The 15,572-nt window shown below is 45.4% G+C and overlaps 1 protein-coding gene across 1 annotated transcript in view; it reads left to right on the top strand.

The window, feature by feature from the left end:
- The window catches only part of ARHGAP26 (Rho GTPase activating protein 26), a 343,672-nt gene that overhangs the window by 166,196 nt on the left and 161,904 nt on the right, over positions 1-15,572 (top strand). The window contains exons 15-17 of the mRNA XM_014597613.3: positions 9,924-10,011; positions 11,243-11,301; positions 14,576-14,681. Coding sequence (XP_014453099.1) covers positions 9,924-10,011; positions 11,243-11,301; positions 14,576-14,681 — 253 coding nt within the window. The remainder of the gene's footprint in view (positions 1-9,923; positions 10,012-11,242; positions 11,302-14,575; positions 14,682-15,572) is intronic.

Raw genomic sequence — 15,572 nt, 5'->3', positions numbered from 1 at the left:
GCTGTTGTGGCTGTAACAGATCATAGCAGCAGGTGTGCAGTCCCTAGCAGCACTTTAAAACAGGTAAAAGGTACTTTTGTATATACCCAGAGTTCCTCCTGGCATAACATAGAGCCACAAATCCTGTTGTTCTGAACGCTACAGACTTCATAACTAACCCAGTTGAATTGCAGGCTGCAGTGGTTGAAGGGGTTCATTTGGGGCCTTGCTTGGCCACAGAATCTCTCCATTGGCACAATGCTCAAAGGTTGCAAGGCTTCTGCTGCCAGTTACTTAGTCTGCAGGTAGCATCCTCTCTCCAGGGCTGGCCCACAGCTAATGCTGCTGGCTTTGCAGTGAGAGCAGAAGGAAAGGTGCCTCCCACAGATCTCAAAGCGTCACACTCGCATCTTTGCAAGTCTCTCCCAAGCAGTCACTTGTGCTATTTATCCCTAATGTCTGCTCTGCTCTGCTCTGGTGTCAGCTAGGAACAATTCTGAGCAGGAGCCAAAGAATGTAAGGAACAGATTGACATGACCATGCAGAAATGCAGTAGGACTTAGAACAGATGCAGCTGCTCACATGAGAGCAGTCCTGTGCTGGGTTTTTTTTCAAGGTTCTTTTTTTTTGTCCCAACCTCCTTGGATCCCGAACCAAAGAGTTGCCAAGAGGAAGTTCCCACACAAGCTCCAAAAATGTAACCCTCTATATACTGAAATGTGTGGGTTTCAGCCCTGGATGAACCTGATCCGTTTATTTAAAAACACCTTAAGGAAGGCAGTGTCTGTCCAGAGCCCCCCTAGATAAAGTTACAAACAAGCGATTAAAGTAGCAGCAACTGCACACAGCCAACCCCGTCTCATGCCATTTGGTGGCTGGCAGACTCAATGAGACTTAGGAGCCCTAATTATTAGAGCTTTATAACTGTGTTTCATTGGTTTTCTTCCATCTCTTCTTGTCACATTCATTCCTAACTGAGAAACTGCTGTTTCTCCCTCCTACTTTCACTTCCTTCTCTACCATCTTTTCCATGGTTCAGTATTTTTCCCCCCTTGTGTATGGCAAGTGTCCTTTTCTCTTGATGTATCTGCTTCCACATTGCCTGTGCCATCTAGGCACTAAAATGATCACTGATTCCAGCCCAGTGATGACATTCCAGGTGTCAGCTATTTAAAGCTGATAACCCAACAAGACAGAGTGGTCAGAAAATTTCACCTCTGAGTCATTGCTTCAGGTTCTGTGTAGTCACAGGCAGATGTTGCGTCGTGTCTACTTTGACATTTCCAAAGTGGTCTCTGCAGCCAGAAGTGCCAGTGATTCTTGTTTTTGAACTGAAGCTGAGTGAATGTTAATGTAGGATCTCAAAGAATCCGATTTTTGTCCAGTAGGTCACATAAGTACACCATATGGACCACATCTAGGGGTTTGAATAGGGAAGCCTGTTGAACACCCCTGCTGTAAGTCAGGAGTTGGCAACCTGTGATCTCTGAGTCAAATTTGGCCTGTGGAGCCATTCCATCTAGCCCACAAAGTTGGGGCTCTTGAGAGATTTTGGTAGCGGGGGCTGGGCAGTGGAGGGAAGTCACTGTCCCCAGGCTTAAGGCAGAAGCCTGGGCTGCTGCGGGGGAGCGAAGCTGGCCTGCCTTAGACTCAGCTGAGTAATTTGGGCCCACTGTTCCTGAAGCATTGTTGATCCCAGCTCTTGAGGAATCATGTACCATCCACTAAAAACTGGGCTGCAGGCTACGTTTGTCTCCTGATGAGATCTACTATGCCAAGCCCTCTGCTCTGCTTTCTGCACCAGAACATGTAATCATAAGAACCAGGAAAACAAATACAATTCTTTTCTTCCACCTGGGCAGAATTTGGCTCTCGGTTACATTCTTCCAAGTCCTCTGGTTTCAGTGCAAGGCTCTGTGGCTGTAACAGATGGTAAAACTTGGTCCTTTGTGGTTTCTTTAGAGCTGGGAGGAATCCAGGGTGTTGGACACCATCCAATAGCATTATCTCCTCTGTAGCTGAAGACACTCAGCCTTTGGCCTCCTGCCTCATAATGCAGTGATATATGGTCAGTGCTGACACCTCGCCCTTGCCAGGTCTTCATTAATTATTAATATCAGAAGCATAATAATGAACCGGTGCTTAGGGGCAGGGTATATAGGGGCCTCACCCATGTCGGTGTTGCAGTGTCACTTATTTTAATCCCTGTTTGATCTTCAGTATTATTGCCTGGCTGGGAAAGTGCATGTCCTCAAGTCTCCACGTTAACAAGGCGCTTTCAGAGAACTGCAGGTGATTAGATCATCTCTGCTTAGTTCCAGCTTTCAGACTGATGCCGGCTGTCTGTGACCTCAGCTTTTCCTTCCCCTCAGTCCTGCCCCTTGAGGACTGTACAACCTTACAAGTTAAAACTCCATTCTGCACAAACGCTCGTTATTCAGATCAAAACCTCATGAGCTAATGAGCCAAATTTACTTACAACTTCAGGTTTCCCTTATATTTAGAAATGAATGTGGTCAGCATTACTCATGTGCATGCAGTGTAAATGGCAAAAGGATCAGATTTCAGAGGAGCATCTTGTGCAAATGAGACACTGCCATAAGGGCCTTGGGTGACACTTTCCTACTGAAGGTGCTCTGTGGTGGTGTGCCTTGAGTGTGGAGGTCTGTGCCAGTAAGGGTCTGAACAGGCCGCAGCCATGTGGCAGTGAAATGCAGTACCCGCCCCAGATCGATGATGGGATTTCTTCGGTCCACTTGCATTTATTTTATTTTTGGTGTGTCTGCTGGTAAGATTGGGAACAACTGCACCATTGCACGATTTCTGTGAGACTTGCTTCATAGTTATCTTGTTTGCATTTCCCTGCCCCCTGCCATCAAGAACTTTGCACTGTTACTTAATTTATCAAGCGCAGCTGCACTTGAAGTAGCATAGAATTAAAGGGAGAAGGGACCATGTGCCCATACACACACAGTTCCAGTACAGTAATGCAGTTCTGCTCATGAGGCCCCCACCGTATGTATTTAGGTGAAGTATACTGTTCTGCATAGTCTTACTCATCTTAACCAAAGGGTGCAAGTCTGGTTGGTGGTATATGGGGCTTCTCTATAGCCAGTGGCATTTATGATTAAATGTAATTTATGGTTGCATTTGCAATCCTCTCAATGCCATCCACGTGGAGATTAGATTTGGCACTTGGTAACAGGGGTGTATCCCAAGCAGCTTTTTTTTTTATCATAGGGAAAGTGGCAAGGAGTTGAAATTTCAGTTGCCTAGAGGCTAGTAGTGCCCCCCTCCCCTCCCGAAAGCTAACTGAAGAAATTGTATAATGCCTGTTTCAGTCCTTCTGGGAATAATAGGCTAATTGGCATTTCTCATCCTCTTTGAAAGACCCCCTGGGAGCTGGCCATCCTGTGGCCTATAAGCACCTCACTCCGGGTCCATTGTAGCTCTTGTTTTGGGATGTTTTAATACTTTGCTTGATATCAAGTAGAAATTTTCTCCAAGTGGGCTCACTGCTCCATGTCAGTCAGTGATATGGTTGAGCCAGTGTGCGGACCAGAGATGAATGATGCTTATGATACCTGTCAGCTGCCATTGCTATTGCCTCCAGAAAAGCAAGCCAGCAAGCCAAGAAACCAAAAACTAGAAATGCCTCAGTTTTCTCTCAGTTCATATATAGATTCCACCTAAAAACCAAGGCCAACTTTTGCTTCTCTTGAATCAGGTGCTAGAGCTGCCTTGTTTTTCTCCAGTGAATCACTGCATGATCCTTTAAACTGATATTAAGCTCTTTCCTTGATTCAGTTTATTTATGATAATGGACCAGGGGAAACTGTGGAAGATTAACAGTCGGACATTTATGATTAGAATAAACTGCTAGCAAATAAAAATGGAGAATGAGCATGCTCTGGCTGATAGATAATGGGGCTGAAAAATGAGCTCTTTTATCTCTTTAAGGGGTGTCACAGCTGAGGAAAACTAGGGGTTTTTGGTTTGTGTTTTTAAGACTTGCACCTCCCATTACTTTTTTCCCTTTGGATGTGGCTGCATTTGTCTGCACAGTGTAACTAATCCATATTAACAAATAATTTCAGACGCACAGTTGTGTGAAAGCAGATGTTGGCCCATGGAATAAATCCTTGATTTTATTGACACCATTTTAGATTTATACAACTGTGAGTAAAATTTGTCTTTGTATCTTTGGGCTAGCTGCATTCATCTTCAGCATGGAGGAAAGATTCTGCAGCTGTCACAATGCAAACTTTGCAGAATGTTATAGATTTTAAGGGCTGAAAAAGACTAGTTTTGATCATCTGCCCTAACCTTAATCCTAATATTGTGCATAGATTTTCCCCAGTAATTCTTATGTCATGCTAATAACTTTGAATCAGCTACCACAGTGGGGCTCAACCACTCTGGCCCCATGGGCTGGATCCCATGCACAGGGTTGGTCTGTGGGCACAGTCTGGTATGCCAGTGCAACGTCACGCATTCACCAAACTTCACTCACTGGTTCTGGCCATGGAATGACCATGTTCTGGCACAGGCTGGTGTGTGGGGCCACATCTGGACTGTGGGGCTCCCCCTGGGTCCAGAAATTTAGCAGCAGGCAAGCAGTGTCGGTGTTTAATTCCTGCTGCTCTGGGAAAAATTAGCACTGCTACTGGTCCCTTGTTGCCTAATTTCCAGACCGGTGGGAAGCTCCCTGGGCCAAATGATGCAGGTCATGGGATGGGGGTTGAGCACCACTGAGCTAACTCACCCGTCACTCTAGGATGAGGTTTTTTTCCTCTCAATTCCTGTGTGTTTTTTTTAGCAAAAGTTAAACTTTTATTTGTTTTGACCATGCCAGGTTTATTTTTAAACCGTACAATTGTCTCCTTGTAAAAAATGAATTGGATGGAAAGTCGCACTGAAATTGATTAGAAAGGATGGTATTAATTTGGGTGATGAATGTGTGAGACATGCTTGATCCTTGTCGTGAAGTATACTTTTTCATGTTTACCTTTTTTCAGTGCTTTTTCTGGATGTTTAATTAAACCAAACCCCTTGCCCTTGGGGATCTCCCAACTTTTATTTTAAAGCATATTTTTAATTACTTTTAAAATTACAGTGTTTACCCATTACTTTATCATTCAGAAGCATATTATACATGGGTGCAGAGAGAGGAACCATTGAGCTGAATACATAGAACCAGATGGGTAAACAGCTGTTCCCAGTGGTGATCTTTGACTGTAGTAGTTGTCATATGAACAGAGATGATATGCTTCCTGCGGGCAAGTGCTTAAGGGTTTCTTGCCATTCAGTAAGGTCTGGCAGCAGTTTTGGCTGAAATCAATGAAAGGGTGCCCATTGATTTAATGGGGTGAAGAATCAGGCTGAGTTTCTACCCTTGTGCACATGTGGGTTGTATTCACATAGTGGCCAGGGCTTGTAAACAAGGCCTAGGGGTTTTATTTTCTCCTTCACACGGTAAGAAAGCTGTAGGAAAATCTTCCCACTTGGAGAACAAGATTTAAATTCGTAAGGAAACTTGTGACCATTGTACAGCCACACCAAAGCAAGGGGGGGACTGTGTATTTGTGCTTGCAAATGGAACGTTTGTGACTTTCCTCCTTGCAGCCAGCGACCAGGCAGCGTTCTTCAGTCCCAACCCAAAACTGCCATGTCTTTATACAGCTTTCGTCAGCAGCTGCTCTGAGGCCTTTTGCAACGTGACTTTCCTATATCCACTAGGAAATGGGCTTAGTATGACTGGTTATTTCACATAGGTCACTGAACAGCCCCCCAGGGGTGGAGGACTGCAGGGGTTCTTTGCAACTTTAGCACTACATTCCAGAACCGGAAGGTTTTCTGGAACAAAGAAACGGTTGCTTCCTTTTTCAAAGGCTATTTTGTTGTAACAACATTAAGAAGTTTCACCAGGGCTTCCATGGAAATTGGTAAAATGCTGCTTTATGATAATATCTTGCTGCAGTGTTGTCCAGACAAACCTGGCTTCTGATCTGGTTGCTAGCTCGGAGAGATCAGGGAAGAGGCAGCAAGATGACTAATTATTTGAAGCTAGATTCCTCTTCAAATCTTAGGGTTTGGAGGAATACATCTTGCTGGGCCGAAGCCTCATGTTTCCAATGTGTAGAGAGCTGCACTTTTTTTGTTGTTTCTTGAAGGGAAATTTATAAAGGGGTGGGGAGCTGCACAAAGGGAGCAGAGGCCTCTTGGGTGGGGGGAAGCAGAGAGGAGCAGGCAGCGGCATTTAAGAATAAAAACAGACTAAATTAACAGGCTGCCTCAAGCCAGCTGCACGCACCAGGCTCAGCTGCAAACCTGAGGGTGCGATTCTAAGGGTGACTTTGACAACCACATGCTGCTGTGTTCGTACCGGAGGTTTGCAAGCAGCAGAGCTAGCCAGAGAATTCCCCTGGCACAGATCTGCGTAGGCAGCCACAGGCTGTCCTGTGAGTGCCCTTTCCCATAAATTCTGTGTAGCAGGTGTGCTTGGGGCAGGATGTAGTGGTGTGTGCTGCAGAGCTGGAAGCAGTTTGGGATGGGCTGCCTCAGTCACATCAGGAACCATTTCAACTCCTGCAGTAGTTCCCATAGTGGCTTTAAACTGCTCCCACAACCCCCAGCTCTCAACTCCACTGTTTCATGGCATGTACGGTAAGTGCAACACGGTCATATCTTGCACCTGTACTCTGCAGAGATGCTATGAACATCCCTGCTGATGGCTTCTGGTTTGACCTCTCACAACACCTAGGAGAGTGGAAATTACTTCACTGGGGTAGAACCTGCCCTGAAGTCATCCAGCCAGTGTTTCTAAGAACTGTTTGCAGTGGGCAAGTGCTCCTGAGGAGGGTGCAGGCATCAAGTGCTCCTGAGCAAGTGCTCCAGGACCAGGGTGCAGGCATCAAGCTGGGTTTTCCAGCCATGTGGTGCATGCAGTTCAGTGGGTCAGTGGGGATGGTAGAGTTTGAGCTCTGAGGAGCCAAAGAAAACCAGCGTTCCCTACATGTTCAGGCCTGATCTTATATTTTGCTGTGTGAGGGGGTTGGGGGTACACAGCGTCTTGCAGGGTCAAGCTCTTTGTATTGCCCATTAAAATTCCCACTCTGTTTTATGCATCAGAAGCACATTGTGCCTTGCAGACTCTGTGCTACATAGGAGCTGTAGATGGGGAAATATTCTTTTGGCAGGGAAGGGTAATGCACTGTGGAGGTGACAGTGGACAGTTAGCCTTTGCGGGCTTGGAGAAAGGCAGCCATCCACAGCCTCTAAAGGTTATGATCCTGTGTGTCTGTGTGCCAGATATAGGAAGCAGTGTTTGTATGTCTCTGGATGGGGGAAAGTGCTGGAGATCAGCCACTTACTGTAGCGTGGCTGGCAGAAACATTGGGAAAATGACCATGTTGATATAAAAGGCGAGTCCCTGGGTCACTGGGATCAGCTGGGGGTTTGCGCTGTGGTTTTCTTCCCTTGCCCAGCTGTGTAATGCAGCCTCTCTCCTCCTTTGATTTCATGGTGGCATGTACAGTGGTATTTGCCTTTGGTCCTTGTAAAGTTTAAAAACAGCCCTGGGGGAGGCTGGGTGGTTAGCACTGTGCGCTGCTGTGCTGCAGACATGACCTGAGGTGTCTCCGGGCTGCCTAGAGTTGATCCCAGTGGCAGATCAACAAGGTCCTGAGCCTTTCCAGGGCAAAGATGGTGGCTACCTGCAACTGGGAGGCCTTGCAAACAGGAGTGGGCCTTAGGAGAGCCACTTCTGCTCTGGTTCGGTTGTGTGAGACATTAACTGAGTCACTCTCCCGTCTCTGGGCCTCTCTTTCCACTCCCATTTATTTTCTGTATTGTCAGTTGAGGCTGCAGACTTTTCAGGGATGGGGGTGTCTCATACTAAGTGTCTGAACAGTGCCAAGCGCAGTGAACCCCTATTGCAGAAGGTATATAGCAGAACAGAAATTACAGGTTTTCTTTAAATGTTCTGAAAATAAATTCAAACCTCTTCACAGAAAAAACAAAATGTGCTTTTAAAGAAGTATCTCTGCATAATGACCATGAGAGGGTGGGGGGGCATGTGTACACGTGTGTGCGTGCATGCATGCATGCATGGAGAGCAGGAGTCATCAAGGTAAGGGAAGTCTGTATTGTACATGCAAATACAATAGCACCCACAAACTGCCACAAGGTAGGTTCTGAACTCCAGAAAATCTTCCAGCACAGGGAAAATCTACAGAAAGATGCAGAAATCAGTAATTTCTTCTGTAAACAGATTGCTAGGGAGTGTCTGGACAGGCTAGCCTAGAAATGAGTTAAAATGGATGTGCTTAAGCTCTGAAAGACTTGCCTCATCTGTGCTATAAAAAGCCATATAGGCTGCCTGTTCTTCAAGTCTGTTCCTCTGTAAGGTTACATAACAGTTGTTTTGGTTGGAGAGCTGGCATAAGTGAAGGCTAATAGCCGCTTTTGCTAGATGCGGTTCATGGAGTGGCTCCCACACTGAAATCTTGCCAAATCCTGCTCCTTTAGAGCCAGGCTCTGTCTTTGTCGTCCTCAAGTTTGGTGCTGAGTTGCCCCGAGAATGAAGAGGTTTGAGATGGTACTTGACATGCCTCCAGGCCTGGGTTATCCAGAAGTTCAGGAGTTTCTGTGAAACTGCACATGCCTCCAGAGGTGGGAAGGGATGAATCAGGCATTTTAAAGAGCAGCCTGTTCCAGAGAGGAAGTTGGAAGCAAAGAGAATGACATCAAGAGGCCAGAGGTGAAAAAACAAACCCAAACCCAATTCTGCTAAGCCAATAGCCCACCCAAGCCATGCTGGCTTCTTAGAGTCATTGCTCAGCAACATTTAAAAATAGGTTTTGGTCTTACTCCACCTCCTGACCATTACTACAAACAAAATGAACAAACACATCTCCGCTTTCCTCATCAGTCCTCTACCTTGTGGCTGGGACAAGGAAGCTGATCAGCCACAAGTTTCCTTGCTCTTGAATGCAGGGTCCCTGAGGAAGTTTGCAGATGTTTCTTGCTTGGCGAGCCAATGGGAACTGGATGGCCAGACTTCTGCCTCTGCCTTGTAGTAGCAAACATCATGCTGGCAGGAGCACTCCTCTGGTGACAGGTTTCTGGAGTTGCAAGCTGGTGTTGCCCATGTTGGATGGCCCTGCAGATAATTTGCTGACACTGCTGTGCCAAAGTTGAGCTATGTAACACTGTTTCAGCTATGAAACAGCCTCATTTCCTCCTTCCCATCCAAATTAAAAACAGCTGTGAAGCAAAGAGGCTGCAGATTGCGTGTAGATCCTACTCCCACCTCAACACTGACGGCAGGGCCAGCTCTTTGAGGCTCTTCTGTGCCTTAGGCAAGCAGACCCAGCTGTGCATGTTATTGGAGGTCAGGCTGCCCTTACTATTTTTGGTATGCAAGGAGATGGCCTGTCTCGATTGTATGGTACAGCTGGATTTGGTTACCAGTGGTCAACTGTCCACTCTTACCACCACTAATTTGGGTATTCTGGTGTGTCCTTGGACTAAAACTGCGTGAGAAATTATGCTGAGTGTTTCTGTAGCTACTGTTTTTTTTTTTTCTTTTTATCACTGGTGCTACTGAGTACCTCAAACTCTTGAAATCTCTTCTGTTTTCATGCTTTAAACAGCCACTGGTCCCATCATTCATAAATTAAGATGTCTCCTCTTTGTTTTTTGAACACGTGCAAGTGAATCCTATTGTCCAACCTCTGGTCACAAACTTGACTCATTTCCATGTGCACAGGAACAGCTTTCCAGGATCAAAGTATTTGTTGTTACATTTCTGAGGGAAAGCAATGAGAACTGGACACTAAGATCTTCCCACAGAGTTGACCTTTCTTTAGTGATGTGGGAGATGTGTGCTGTTTTTGTCTTCTCTTTGGTCCATTCATCCTTTCTTTGATTCTCTTCCCCAGATCCCAAAATGTCCTCTGAAACAGATACAGATATCTGTGCAGAATGGGAGATAAAGACCATCACCAGTGCACTGAAAACTTACTTGAGGTAGGGGAGAAAAGTCTCCTGTGTGTTTTTTGAGTGTACAAATGGTATCCTGCAATGCCCTGGTAGGAATAACCTGGAATAATCGGTTATTTTATAGGCCAGGATTGAGAGGGATTGGCAAACCTGAGAGGACTCCTAAGGCTAAAATATCAGAGATGCTGAAGGACATGATTGTACAAGTAGCATTAGAATGACATACTGTGTATAACCGTTTTCCTCACCGGTGTTCTCCATATCTTAATTTTATCAGTGACCTTTTTTATACAAGATTTTTTTCAAAGTGCTAAGATTTTAAAGGGGAAAATGTTTATTGGGTTAATAGTTGCTGGAATTGTAACAGCAATATATTAGGGGTGTGCAAAGTGGGCAGTATTCGATTCCGGTTCGGCTCAGTTCGGAGGACAGTGATTTGATTTGCTGATTCAGATCATTGTCTCTATTTGATTCGGCCGAATCTGAATCTGAGGATTCGATTCTGATTCGGAGAATCAGCAATTTGGCCATAGACACAGCTTTATGTGGGGTTTGTTTTTGTTTTTGTTTGTTTGTTGTTGGGGGGGGGTTTGTGTTGTTTTTTACATACCTCGAGGTACCAGGCGCAGCTCATGAATGCTGAGATGCTGGGGTGGATGGAGTGTCCTACAGGGGTGTGAGGGGGTGGGGGGCCTCCCCTGTGTGCTCAGCAGCAGACCCGGAAGTGGACCGGAAGTACTTCTGGGTCCGTTGCTGAGTGTGTGGGGGGCCCCCCTATGTCCCTGGCTCGGCGATTGGCTGCAGGGGACCCTGGGTGCCCTCCAGACCCAGGAGGCACTAGTCGCCGAGCCAGGGGGTGGGGGTGGGGCCCCCCTGCACTCCACGGCGAAACCAGAAGTTGACTGGAAGTACTTCTGGTCCACTAACGGGTCTGCTGCTGAGCATGCGGGGAGCCCTCTGTGCTCCCGTGGGACACTCCATCTGCCCCAGCATCTCGGTGTTCATGAGCCACCTGGTACCTTGAGGCATGTAGAAAAACCGTGATTTAGTCCAAGAAAAGATATGAGAGTTAAATTTAGAACCTCATCTGTATATTGCATCCCTTCTGATGAAAGGGAGCTAGTTTTCTGTGTTGATATTGCCTGGTTCAGCTCTTTAATGACTTTGTGGCTTTTTGATAATAGCAGCCTTCAAGCTGCATTTCAGTTATTGTGTTACTGCTCAAATGTGTGTGTGCATACTGGTGTTTCTTTTCCAGAATGCTTCCTGGGCCTCTCATGATGTACCAGTTTCAAAGAAGCTTCATCAAAGCAGCCAGTAAGTTAAGTTTTTGGGTTGTTTTTTTTGGGGGGGGGGTTTATCAGTGCTTATCACAATCTATTGAAAGAGGAAATCCTTCGCCAGCAAAAAGGCACAATCTCAAACTTAGTGTTTTATTGCCTTGTATACATAAGCAGACTTCAGTAAATACTATAAAAAGAAGAAAAAAAATCAAAATTGAGATGCAAAGAAGCGTGTTGTTATATGCAACTTACAGTAAAGAAAGTATGCCTGGGTGATGAGGGGGAAGTTTAGAATTACTTGCATTTTTCCAATCTAAATCTTGTGAAATAACTAAGGTTTGTCTCCAGCAAAAGTTGTAGCAGTTTTACTGGACTGTTATAGTTAAAGTGGTTCAAACTATCCTAGTGCTTATTTGGTATTTTTAATACTGATAGGACTGTGCTTACAATAGAGCTGTTTCAAGTATAACTTTTGTTTTAAAAATAAGAGACTCATAAGCCTAATCCAAGTAGTTATTGATACAATTTCAGTAAGTGAGTGTACATTGGTGTGACAGTAGCACCGATCTGCTCCAGTCTGTGTTTGACAGTATTCTTACTACTTTATTATTTAAGTTCATTGTGCTGATATCCTACATATGTAGGGTTTGGCTCCAAATGTATTAGGGAATTTGTTTCATAAAATGTGTCCCTCACAGACTTACTCAGAGGCAGCAACACAATGTAGAGAAGTTCTAAATTCTTACTACAGTCAAAAGGTGGGGCTGGTAGCACTGCCTATTGGTAAGTGGGCCTCTCTCTTACCATAAGAAGATCCTGATTTGGGCTGCATGTATTTTTGGCATACTTCAACCATTTGGACTGATAGTTTCCACAGCAGGTGTCTGCCTTAGATTTAAGTTTTTTTTGGAAAATTTCAGCCGAAGAGTTCATCTGTTTTCTAAGAAGGAGAATGGGAAAATAAGATGTCTTGCATGTGATAAAAATTTTAGCAATCTAATCTTTTTTCAAAAACTCCACTGACCCCTCACTTGCTAATAGGTACTTGAAATTTGGTTTGGGTAGGGTGGTCTTTGTGTTGAGGCTTTATCTTTCACCATCCTCACAAAAATCTGCCCAAATTTGGCTGTTACAAACTTCTGAAAAATTGCACTTTAGGCAAGCTCAGTAAAGACTTGTCAGCGCCCTAACAGCTTATTTTTCTGAGGGTGCTGACAGAAGTGCCATTTGTCAGGCGATCAGCTCCTTGAAAGCATTGTACAGCCATGCCCTGACACAAGTGCATGGTTGCAGAGTGCTTTAAAGGTGTCCAATTATGCAACAAATTAACCCTCAGTAATGAGGGTTCAGATGAAGGCGCTCCGAAGTGGAGCACCTTCTTTAACTTCTGTCTGTCCCTGCGTGTGAATGGGGCTAGGCTGATGCAGCTCTATCCTGTCACCAGTGCTATCTGCAGGATGTGGGAGGGGAAGTAGCTCCAGGTTGAGGTTTGTCCAGCCTGAGCTGGAGGAGGGATGGATGGAGGTAGGTGGATCCATTCCCTCCCCCCAACCTCTCAGGCTGGACAAACCCCAGCCTGGAGCTCCCTCCCCTCCCTTCTCCCCCCTCCCATCCTGTAGACAGCACTGGGGCTGGACTAAGGGGAAGAGGCTGCAGGCAGGCAGTTCCTCCTGGATTGGCTCCAAAGTGGAGCTTGATTATTATTATTATTAAAATTTTTTTTAACCTCCTCCCTGCCCCCCACCCAAAAGTGAACATCTGGGAGGGAGTTGCTCTAACTCATGGCACTTTTGGTCATGAGTTAAAGTGGTGAGCTGCATGTCTGTCATCGGCTTGAAGGTTCAGTCTGTGCTGTACAGAATTATTGGAATAATAGAAGTGGTATTTCAAGTTTTTGTGAACCAAGTTGGGCTTGAGTCGGGTCACCCAAGCTATCTATGCTCTGCTCTTCACAGGATTTCACTAAACCTTACTTCGCAAGATTTAGACTGAAAAAATGCAAGTAATTCTAAACTCCAACTGGACTCAATTGTTTGAAGGAGGAAGTTGACAGATTCAACTGTAGCAAGGGCAAAACTGGACAAGTGGTGGAAGGTGGGGAAGGATATTGGAACAAAGAACTGGAAGGTCAAGAGTCCAGAGACTGGGGCTTGAATCTTTGAGTTGGGACAGAGGGGAACTGGAACTGGGGACTGGGATGGAAAAAAAGAGTGGGACTAGCTGGGCAAATGGTGTTTTGAAGTCCTTTAATGGTTATAGTTTGGGACCAGGATCCAGGATTCCTGTTCTTTAGTCCTACCTGTATTACTGACCTTTGCTACATGGTGCAACCTCACACTTGTATTTCTGTGAGATTGGCTGTTGCCTACTTAAATCACAAGTTTATTACAAAGCTGCTAATTGTTTATGAAGAATTTAGCCAATTTAGTATCCACAGATCTCTAAATAATTACCAAGCTCAGATGTTGTTATGGTAATGTGCCAGAGTAATTACATTTGAGCATACATTTGGATGGGAAAAGTAGCCTTCTGCCCATGGAAATGGTACCCGTTGTAGGGGTATGCAGGGAGTGGATCACAGTTCTGCCCCGGGTCCCAGCCCTGTGCTGTCACCACGCCACAATCCTGATCCCAGGTCCGGCCCTGGCCCTGCCTGCTTGTCCCACTCCTGTATGCTGCTCCCCCACCTGCCCATGGCCTCATCCTACCTGCCCAGCTGCACATGGGGGCCACTTAAGAAGTTTTGGTGAGCTGTTGCAGGGTGGGGGTGCTGACCCAGCTTGCAACAGCTCACTAAAACTCCCTAAGTGGCCCTCCAGCCAAAATAATTGCCCACCCCTGACCTAAGCCCTCACCTTACAGATGCAATTCACACTGCTATGTGAATGGCATACAGGCGACTAGTTGCTAAAATGTCTCCAGGTATTGTGCTAAGAATACCATTGGGGGGGGTTGAGAATTTATTATATAAGCAAATTCATCTGCTTTCTGTGTTGAAACAAGATGTGGCTGCTCTAATTAAAATAGGTCTCGTTTCTGGTTATTTATGGCTTGATTTGACATACTCCTGCCTTCTATCTTAAGTTCATTAATTTAGCCTTTTAGTTTACTGGTTCCTTTTAAACTATTATTTTTGTCTGTTGTATCATGAAGGAGTCCATGGGTAAAAAGGAACCTAGGAATTTTGACCACAGCGGAGTAGAGATGGATTACAAGGCAGCTGTCTTCCTGAGTCTCTCTCCTGCCCTGGTGTACTCTTTAGTAAAAATCATTTAGCACATGAAATAATCTCTTGTTTTTCATCACAGAACTGGAGAATCAGGAATCCAGAATTGCAGAGATCCACAGCCTTGTTCATAGACTCCCAGAGAAAAATAAACAGATGCTGCATTTGCTCATGAACCACTTGGCCAAGTAAGTGTATGACTCTGCTATGTTTTCATGTCTTTTTCCATTTCCCTTGGAAGTCAATAGTTGTAGAGTATTTTTTTTTTCTATACATGTTTTTTTCTGTGTAATGTTGAGTCAGATCTGGCTGGCTGAAGTTCACTGGAAGTCTCTGTGTGAAATAAAAAATGCGAAAAAGGAGATGGGGCAATGTCAGAGAAAGGAGAACCTGCCTTTGAATACCTTATGATCATTCTGCGACTGTAGTGCTTCCACATATGTTAACTACTTGGTTGCTGCCTGAATAGCTAGCTAGGCAGAATGCATGTGTTGAACTGTTTTTAATGTGTCCTTGCCTGTTAGTGGCTGATTGCCATACTGGAGGTGCAGAGGTCAGAATCACTAGAGTTAAGGGCAAGTCTAACAGATATGGGTTATTAATACAACAGGGTAGACTACTGCTACACGGAATATATTTTGCCTCTGACCAGTCTGATTCATCATACTTCCAGTGCTCAGATTATATGAGTTATCAGTGACCATGAGCTGATCACCTTCACCATCTGCCGTAAAGCTGGCAAGTCAGTCAGTAATGCAGAAGTCTTTGACTTCAGGAAAGCTGACTTGGACAAGCTCAGGAGGCTCGTCAGGGAGGCCCTAAAGGGTCACAACCCAAAGGGGAGGGGAGTTCAGGATGAGTGGTGGCTCCTCAAGGGAGCAATCCTGGATGCGCAAAGCAAAGGCTACCCCATTTCGGAGGAAAGGCAGCAAAAGGGCACAACAGCCCCCTTGACTCTCCAGGGAACTAGTGGACCTCCTGCGTCTTAAAAGGAAGACCTACAAAGGATAGAGGACTGGAACCACCACCAAGGAGGAATATTTTGCTTTGGTCCGGACCTACAGAGAGCAAACCAGGAA

This window comes from Alligator mississippiensis, chromosome 9 (assembly GCF_030867095.1).
Source record: "Alligator mississippiensis isolate rAllMis1 chromosome 9, rAllMis1, whole genome shotgun sequence".
Classification (NCBI taxonomy): Eukaryota; Metazoa; Chordata; order Crocodylia; family Alligatoridae; genus Alligator; species Alligator mississippiensis.
Note: the sequence above shows the minus strand (reverse complement) of the source record. Positions and strands in the feature narration are given on the sequence as shown.